Source organism: Physella acuta, unplaced genomic scaffold (assembly GCF_028476545.2).
Source record: "Physella acuta isolate Inbredline_101_S28 unplaced genomic scaffold, ASM2847654v3 ptg001070l, whole genome shotgun sequence".
In the NCBI taxonomy this organism is placed as follows: Eukaryota; Metazoa; Mollusca; class Gastropoda; family Physidae; genus Physella; species Physella acuta.
This window is the reverse complement of record NW_026732587.1, coordinates 22,718-32,595: the sequence shown is the minus strand read 5'-3', so window position 1 is coordinate 32,595 and position 9,878 is coordinate 22,718. Positions and strand designations below refer to the sequence as shown.

General features: G+C 35.7%; 2 protein-coding genes across 2 annotated transcripts; one reads left to right on the top strand and one right to left on the bottom strand.

Moving 5' to 3' along the window:
• Positions 1–42: 42 nt before the first annotated feature.
• Positions 43–6,092, top strand: LOC131955511 (uncharacterized). Its single transcript, XM_059319658.1, has 4 exons — positions 43–109; positions 3,169–3,369; positions 3,477–3,614; positions 3,956–6,092. Exons 1-4 carry the CDS (start codon positions 44–46, stop codon positions 4,088–4,090), a joined length of 540 nt encoding a protein of 179 aa, XP_059175641.1. The 5' UTR covers position 43; the 3' UTR covers positions 4,091–6,092.
• Positions 6,093–7,333: 1,241 nt separating this feature from the next.
• On the bottom strand, positions 7,334–9,560 carry LOC131955506 (interferon alpha-inducible protein 27-like protein 2A). Its single transcript, XM_059319652.1, has 2 exons — positions 9,292–9,560; positions 7,334–8,568 (listed from the first exon to the last, which is right to left on the bottom strand). The coding sequence occupies exons 1-2, from the start codon at positions 9,446–9,448 to the stop codon at positions 8,375–8,377; spliced, it is 351 nt and encodes a 116-aa protein (XP_059175635.1). The 5' UTR covers positions 9,449–9,560; the 3' UTR covers positions 7,334–8,374.
• Between the last annotated feature and the right edge of the window lie 318 nt (positions 9,561–9,878).

Here is a 9,878-nt window from a genome sequence, read left to right as displayed (position 1 = left end):
TTCGAAAAGTTCCAATCTCCTTAACAATATTAATTGTTTAAAGATGGCTGCCTGTGGAAGAATGCGTCTGTTCTTTACTCCCGAAAATACAGTTAGAGTGGTTGAGATGGTATTAAGTTCACTTACGATCGCTCCTATTTAAAGCAGTTTACATGAATAACAATCAATTAGAATCTAAGTTTTTGATGTTTTGGTTAATTTGACATTATGTCACTTCAGAATCAAGTAACTCAACTAAAAATGAACTCAGTTCAGTAAACTGTAGATCTAATGGAGGCGAGCGAGTTGACGAGATTCCGTCCCCAATGTTGTTGACATGGAATAAAAACGTGCTTTTTAGATTTAGACCGTAAAAAAAAAAAAAATAAATAAAAACTTAAGCCTAAAATTAATTTAGAAATTTTATATTTTTAGAATAAATGCTATAAAAGTTGCAAATCCAGAGAACTTGAAAATAATTTGTTGAGTTTAAGGCTACATTTCTATTTATTTTCATCAAGCCTAAGTTATAACCGGATGTTTCACTTTCGTAAGACAAATATTGATTGGCTGTACAGTAACTTAGTGATCGATAACTATTTGTTTACAAAACTTTGCAGATCAAGTTTTTAAATAATAATGCAAATTTAAAACCCCATGACCTAGTTTTCTATTTTTAGCTTACAATGTGTACAATAAAATCAATGGCGGCCTATCCAATAGCAGGATGCCATTGTTTATGTCGCCATTACACGTGAAAACCAAATTGTTTTTGCTTTTTTTTAAATTTTTATTTAGTTACCGAAAATATTATAAACATCAAATACATCCAATCTTTAGTAAAGTCCGAAAAAAACCAGATAGACAGGATTTTATAACCATATTAATTGTAACTACGCTGTGCATGATTTTTAAATGAATTTATACACCTCTCAAATACCTTTGAGAGTTTTCTCGCTCGTGTCCATTTCAAATTTGAACTCGACCTCCAGCCGAACTTCTATTTCTAGGAATTCTAGTTGAATCAGAATCATCATGAGAATGATGTCACAATAATTATCATTTATGCTGATCTTTTTTTTAAAAATATGACAACTGTCCTGAAATACAAAAATTAAGTACATGTTGCAGTGTGCTACCCCCACACCCCCTCAAAAACCAACAACAAAAAACTCATGAGTTTTCACAGCTGTTAAAAATAAAGTAAATCAATATCAGATAGATATAGATCTAGAATCTAGTACATGCTTTTAAAAATGTAGTTTCATAAAGCTAGAAAATGATTAACTAAATTCCCTTTAAAGATTAAAATATTCAACACACCTTGTTCCAACAAACATGGTTTGTAACATTCGGCATTCACTGGATTCTTTATATACAGTAATACAAATATACATTTCTAGTGCTGTGCAGAGGCGTAGCGAGGCCCGGGCGCCGACCTTAGAGGGCGTCAAAATGGGTTGGAAAAATAAATTGAAAGCTTGACGGGGGTGCAAATCGAAAGTTTGAGAGGGGGTGCAAATCAAAATCCTGAGGGGGGGGGGTGCAAATCGAAAGTTTGAGGGGGGGTGCAAATCAAAAGCTTGAGGGGGGGGGTGCAAATCGAAAGTTTGTCCCCAGGCGCTGGAAAGGATCGCTACGCCTCTGGTGCTGGGAGTGCTGGGAGAACACTGTTTTTAGATAGCACATTTTTATCGTTACAATCATAATAGACAAAGTCAAGAAATGGAAGAAACCTGATTCATAACAGCCTGCTCTTTGTTAACATTTATTGTACACATGAAAAAGAAATTTGTCAGGTTTGATCAATAATATAAAATTGGATTTGGCAGTGAGGCACACTTCATTCTTGTTATCACTAGGCATGCTGCCCAGCTTCGCTTAGGCTTTCGAAAACATTGAGAATTTGAATGCTTAATTAATTCGCCCGAAGGTCGGTCTACGACCTCAAGAGTTATGAAGAGGTTCCTCCGTGGACATTTTTTTTCGATTTATAGCTCATATAAGGTACCGGTCAGTCGAGGTCAGTTTTGACCCCCACATCGTAGACTTTTCGGCCAACCGGCCCCCGTGTTCTGTCGCACCAAGGCAAGATCATGCCAAATTTGAAGCGCCTGCGGCGCCGGGAAGTGCCCTATCGGACACCCGACAATCTAGATCTAGATCTAGATTCCTAAAAGAATTTTTTTTTTAAATTTAGCCCGAGCATAATAAAAAAGAATACATTAACCAAGTTGACTTGCTGTGTCTCGAACCCGCACCACCTGCGTGGTTTAATGTACACTAACATCTCCGCTATTTAGGCACCTTATAAAATACGGAGAATGAAACACGTATTTTAAAATCTTAACTTACGCGAATATGCCTATTCTTTCAAATTAATTTTTTATCCCAAATTAGCCAGTTCCAAACAAAGATTTTGTATAAAATAAATAAGTCTTGAAATAGTTTAGTCCTAATATAGACATTTATTTTTGGAATTGATTTTAGAGAAGTTAGAGTCTAAATCTAGATCTTAGCGTCTACGTCTAGATCTAGTTATTGCGTAGATTTAGATTTAGATTTAGTCTAGATCTAGAATCTCTAGATCTAGAATCCAAATACATAAAATAAATTTTATGAGTTTAGGCCGGAAAAATTGTATTGTATACATTTCATAGTGTACGTAGATCTAAATCAAATTTGAATGAAATAGTTCATTTCTTTTCATTCTTAACACGGCAGATGACGTCATTAGTTAATGTATAAGCAATAGCGACGTCACAGTTTTATGCGTTCTTTTTCACATATATTAATGCTTTTCCGGTTGCATAAATAATACTGTTTCTCTACATTCGAATACGCCTTAAATTTTTATTTTTCTTCTTTAAGTAAAATTGTGGTTATACATTTAAAACATCTAACATATTATTTTCAACAAAAGTCCGTAAAAAATTCTCGATATATCGCTGCCGTTTCTGACGTGATGTCCGGCGAAAATTTTTTGCGGACAGAGAAAGAGAGAGAGAGAGAGAGAGAGATGTGCGCACATTGGGCTTTTATAAATTAGGATATTGTTCATTTCTTTTACGTTAATTACAAAATATTTTTTTAAACTGCCTTAAATAGCAAGTTAATTTATGTTATTGTTTATCTCAACTATATATTTCTTAATGCTTAATAATTGTTTTCTTTTAATGCTATCCACAGCTATTTGCATTAATCATAGTTTCTATATGCTTTGGATGGAAAGACAAAGGTGTAAAATATTCCGATTTGAATAGTGGTGACTATGATCAAGGTGGTAACATTGTTTTCTTTATGATGATTGGCATGGTGTCACTTCTCTTCTTGCTGTGTGTGATTATCTACTCCATGCTGTGGATCCCACGAGTCTTTTCACCTTGTTTGGTAGGATTCTATTTATATTTTAATACAACATATGCCTGTTCAATGAGCAATATTCTCCAAAAAATGTGTATAATAAAATATGATGATTTCATCTTAACATCTTTTAGGACATTGTAATTAGCAGTTCAATGAGTCTTCTCACATTCATCGCATCTGTTGTTCTGGCACATTCCCTCTCCAATTTGGGGAAGTCTCTGGCTGTAAGGGAAGCAGGTTTAAACTTCAGTGCCCTCCAGTCAGCTCTGGTAACCACTTATTCATTTTAGGAATATTTTTTTTTTGCTCTGTTCTTTTCTTTATTTAGTTTAAATGTTTTGGAGTCTACAATGACTGATTAACAAGCCACTAACATTAAGGTTGATTGCCCAAAAAGGAGTGTTTTAAATCCATTTGAATTGATTGAAATGTATAAACTAAAAACTTTAGTAAAATATTGTTTGTTATATTCAAGGTCATCGTGTACCTATTATTTTTTTTTGTAAATTGGCTCACATTCAAGTCAATAATTTGCAACACAATATTTTAAAATAGATTTTATTACTTACTTTAGTGCACATATAAAAAAAATTATTTCTTACTTTGCCAGGTTTTTGGAATCGCCCTAGCTTTATTATTTGCTGTAAGTGCAGCTTTTGCTGTTTGCTTTTACAAGAAGAAAAATGAGATGATGATGGGTGACCCAAGGAATATGGCAGACCTGCCTGATGACATACCTACGTGAGGCAACATTGAAGATAGAGTTACTGAAAATATATAAAGACAAAAAAAAATTTATGCCACAATATTATCATCATGGAATTTAACTAGTTAGTTTGTCTAACATCCCTGTTAGTCAGGAGTAGCCAAAACTTGTACCATTAATTTTTTGTTGTTGAAAAAACTTTGTTTACAATACACTTAAAACACAAGATTTTATTTTAGGCAGAGACAGTTCACTAAAACATTTTTAGTTTAGATTTCTAGATATCCTTTGCTAAATCACACCATTGACTAGCCTCTCGCAGTGATGCTGTCGTTGGTCTATATTAGTTTATATACAAAACTATTTTAGCTAAATAATCAAAGTGATTTTTTTTCATGTATACATATTCCCTGTGAGATAATTATGTTGTATAATTAGTTTCTATTTACAATTTTTTGTTGCTAAAAAATGTGTAAAAAACATATACCTCACTATTTAGCTATATTGCTTTTATAGAAATTCACAACTGTTTATTGAATAGTTCCTGTTTAACTTGAATGTTTTCTTTGTATTGATGTAGTATTTTAGCTCCTTCATAAATAGATCTGTTACTGTGAACATCACACCTTTGTGATGCCACTTCAGTGTTTGTATATCTCAGTTTGCACTATTTAAGTATTGTGTGTACTGTTACAATAGTACATTAGACGTATGCTGTACCATCAAACATGTTATATATGCTCTTTATTGAGTTATATCTTAAATGATACTCATGATATTTACTACCTAGAGGCTGAGGTGTAATGTAACACTTGACTGTTTTTGTTATGACTTTATTTAATGTTCTTTAAAAAAAACTTCAATCTTTAACAACAAAGTGTAAACAAACCTTTCACTGAATGCCATATCTACACAGTCAGGCTGGCAAGTTAGCCACAAGTTACTTTGACAAAATGTCTCAGGATAAAATGTTCCATGTTTTTATTATATATTTTCATGTATAGCTTTTCTATCTATCTAGCATTGTCATGTAGGATAAAATATTTTATGTTTAGCATTTCTACTTCCAGCACTGTCCTGAAATAAATCTGCCTATCCTTTGTTCATTTAATCTGTATAAAATGTTTCCAGAAGCTCTAGACCAGCAACAAATGGCTGAAGTATATGCTGGATCTTAAGGACATGATTTCAACCATAGAGACATTTTAACATGGTAGTTTTCTCCTTCATGGAAATCTGTGAAGTACCAAAGTTAAAACTCCTGACATAGCTCCAGCACTGTGTTACAGAGGTTCTTGATTAGCTTCATTGTTTGCTCCATTTTTTAGTAGTTGCAGTGTTACATTTAAGGTGTACTTGTTTTTACTTCCTCATCTTAATTACAAAATCTTAAGACCTACTAACAAAACCTCCACAACAGTACAACAGTCTGAAGTTGTATGACAACAAAATCTACAGACCTACATACAACAAGACTAACAAAACCTCCACAACAGTACAACAGTCTGAAGTTGTATGACAACAAAATCAACAGACCTACATACAACAAGACTAACAAAACCTACACAACAGTACAACAGTCTGAAGTTGTATGACAACAAAATCTACAGACCTACATACAACAAGACTAACAAAACCTACACAACAGGTACAACATTCTGAAGTTGTATGACAACAAAATCTACAGACCTACATACAAGACTAACAAAACCTACACAACAGGTACAACATTCTGAAGTTGTATGACAACAAAATCTACAGACCTACATACAACAAGACTAACAAAACCTACACAACAGGTACAACATTCTGAAGTTGTAGAACAAAACACAACTTGTTTTGTTTGTACCATCAGCATTTTTATAATACCTGAAGCATTTCTGATTCTGTGCAATATTTTCATGTTTTTCTATTGACAAATTTTTGTTGTTTTAGGACTTTGATCTCTTGTACTTAATTTTTTAAAAATCTCAATGTGTTGTTTGTAATGACATTGAAACAATCTTATATTTACAATTTTGATCAACAATAAAGTCTTGTATGTTACATCAAATTGTTTGTGAGTCAGAAACATGTTATGATGTCACAGTGTGTGATATATGTCACCAGGTTTAGGTGTATGCCTTCATAGAGCCTTCCAGACTAATCAGGGGTGACGTAATCTTCATTAGACAAGTCGACACAAAACTTTTGTTGCTTGGCATTGTATTACTAACCCCAGAGGTCCGGTTCTACTCACAGTTTTCCTATTAGAAATCAAAGCTGAATTGTCCATGTTTTATCACTGATTTTACTTAACGGGAATTTTTTTTTTTTCGTTGAAAAATATCTCACAAAATGTAATCTCCACCATAAGCTACGAAGCATTGAATACTTGTGCAAAACTAGATCAACAAAAAGCACAGTTGTGCAAATATGCCTATGATTGTAAATGTGTTGTGGTCCGCTGAATGGAGGCGAAAGTACAAACATGGACCTCCTGTAAAACAGTACACCATACAATCTGCTTATCCTCTACACACTTCTCCCCCCCCCCCCCAGATCTCCTCCTGTGTCACAGCCAACACCCATTGTGTCAGCTAAAACCCACCAACCCTCCTGCTTAATAAAACCCATCACACCATCTAACAACCACCGCACCAGCTGAGCCAGAGCGTAGCGACCCTTCCAGCGCCCGGACAAACTTTCAATTTGGCGCCCTCCTCGGGAGAAAATTTTCAATTTGCATCCCCCCCTCAAGCTTTTGTTTTGCAACCCCCCCCCCCCTCAAAACTTTCGATTTGCACGCCCCCCCCCCCTCAAACTATTTATAATGCAAAAATGCAGCTAAAATGACATTTTAATTTGTTTTTCCAACCCATTTTGGCTACCGGGGGCCGGGGACATATGTACCCCCCTGCCCCCCATCGCTACGCCTCTGAGCTGAGCACATATTGTAACTGTTGTGGTTCGCTGAATTGAGGCGACCTATTGTAAAACAATTCATATTCCATCGGCTTATCCTCTACATCCCCCCCCCCCCCATTTCCTCCCCACTGCCCCAGCCAACACTGGGAAAATTAAAATCCATCACACCATCCAACCCCCCACCACCACACCAGTTAAAACCACTGAACCGACAATATCCGGAGCTTTGTCCCCAATGCCTGGCAAAACACTGATATCAAATAACACACGTCAAGTTAGGAATGTGAAAATATTTAACTTAAGCAACAGACACCAGCATACCGGTACAACGTTCAGGCTTAAACAATAACGTGTAGACTAACAAAATGGGTCTTTTTATATCTTTAATTTGCTACATAATAGATTCATTACACATGCTTATAACTACTAAAGCAAAAGTATTTTGGAAACTATTGCCGACTTTATATTTTTGAAATGATATACATGTATTAAAGAACGGAGTACTTAATTAACACAAACATAATTGTATTGTACATAGTTGTGTTGTAATAGAGGATTTGGTTACAATAATGAGAAAACCTGTTTATTGTCAAAAATCAAAAAGCTAAATATTTTTAAAGTGCTTAATACAAATTTCAAAAAAATTATTGCCAATATTTTTCAAAGTAGTTTTCTAAAAATCAATTTGTTTGTTGAAATAATTAAGTTTTGAAGTACAAACTTTATGTTTTTATCAAATAAAATCAATTATAGCCTCTTGTTCTATATGAATTAGTATCTAGATACAAAAACATAGATCTATTTAATTTTTTTAAAAAAATCCTTTCTGCATCTTCGTGTGTACGAAAATGTTAAGAAAGTATTTTCCCTGTGTTACTGAGTGCACGTAGTTTCATTACTTTGCTCATGCGGACATGAACAATGTAATGAGTAGTGCACCGGAAACACGGAGTTCTTCCAGGACGTATTCGATCTTCTGTTATTATATCATAACCTTGACATTGAACTCTTTGTTGGGTGAGTTCAAATTTTCATTGTAATGGATCACGTTACACTTGAAAATTAATTGATTTAGATGTACAGAGTAGATCTATATTATAAAAAAAAATACAAGTACATTTAAGCTTATTTATAAACAACAGAAAATTGTGACCCACAGTGGTGTAAAATAAAAAAAATCAGCCAGAGGCGTAGCGAGTGGAGGAAAGGGTGGGGGTACATATGTCCACGGGCGCCGACCCAAGGGGGCGCCAAAATGGGTTGGAAAAAATCAAAAGCTCATTTTAGCTGCAGTTTTGTATTATAAATAAACGTTCCTCCGGGGGGGGGGGGGGGCGCCAAATTGAAAGTTTGTCCCCGGGCGCAGGGAAGGGTCGCTACGCCTCTGGAATCAGCGTGGGTCAAAAGTTTGAGGCCTCACTCGTCCTCATCTATTGCACGCTTAACAGCGTGTCCAGCGATGCCACCCACCAGGCCGCTCACAGCTACCGTCCCCATGCCGATGCCTGCAGCTCCAGCAGCCTGTAAAGCTCCCACGGCTCCCATACCAACTCCATAAGTTGCTGCCGTGGACATGGCCGTGGCAGCCAACGAGCCAGCAGCGATACCAGCTGAAACACACCGAGATATTTCATATTTAAACATTTCTAATCATCAAGAAACATAGCCTACACTTTTTTCCACTCAATTTGCCGAAACCAAAATTAGAACGATGTTGACGAGAGGGGCCTTCCATGCACATTATAAGCGGATGACTATAGAATAGATGAAAATGGAGTATCATGCCAAGGTAAGTCCCGTGACCAGTGTTTCTTGCCGACTATTGATTGTCTTCTGAGGGGGGGGGGGGGAGGGGGGCACTTTAACTTTTCGGGGGGGGGGACTAAAATTTCCGGTGGGGGGAGGGGCGAACACTGTTAAAAGTATATATTCTCTATATAAATTCCATTTGGTTTAAAACTAGTAGTACAAGTGTTATGTTTTATATATCCTATTTTTTATATATTTTATAAATGGCGTTTTTTTTTTTTTTTTTGGCTGGGCTTATCTGGACAAGATCCAAAATGGTTGCAATATAGAAATTTCTAGACGGATCCTATCGAGAATACTTTGTCTCGAGAAGCAACAATCTCAGTTACATGAATAAGCTATTTGTTCATGGAGGATTAGGAATGGTTGGTGTTAAAAGTTCTCATATTGTTGAGACATTAATTGTTTATCTGTAGCGACTAATAGCGATGTTGAGACAATAATGTTGCATTTATTTTGATTTCTAACTATGTTGAGACAATAATTTTGAATCTATTGATTTCTATTAGCATACAAAATCCTACCTGCAGTGAAACCAGCAGCCGACAACGCAATGGGCGCCACAGCAATAGCTGCGGCTCCCCCTACCAGTGCGCCCACCGCCTCCAGCAAGAACGAATTGGTACCAAATGGTAAGAGCATCAGTATAAACATGCAAGCGAAAAATTTGTTCCTCGACATGTTGATGTGTCAGTCTGTAAGTGTCTAGATCATAGGTGTGGTGCAGCTTGAACCACTACAGTCTCTGTTACAGGGCGTGGCACTGTGCTCCAGTATTTATAGGCTACTGTTTCAAGTTACACGTCACCAAAAGGAACACGTGATGTAACTTTTCTTGGAATTCTAATTTCCTTTTCAATCAATATTACGTGTTCTGATTTACATAGCAAGAACTGGCATGTTGTGTGTATAGGGAATTAATATAAGCTGTGTTATATTTAGACTTAAAAAAAAAGGTAAAATTTATAAAAAGTTCTAAAATAAAATAAAAAGAACAACTACAGAAAATGAATTAAATATTTTGGACATTTTCCACACCTTGCTGAGTGAATGTGTGAGTTAATCGATATTTCGTCTACAGCTTACAGATTGGCTGATAGCATTCATTAAC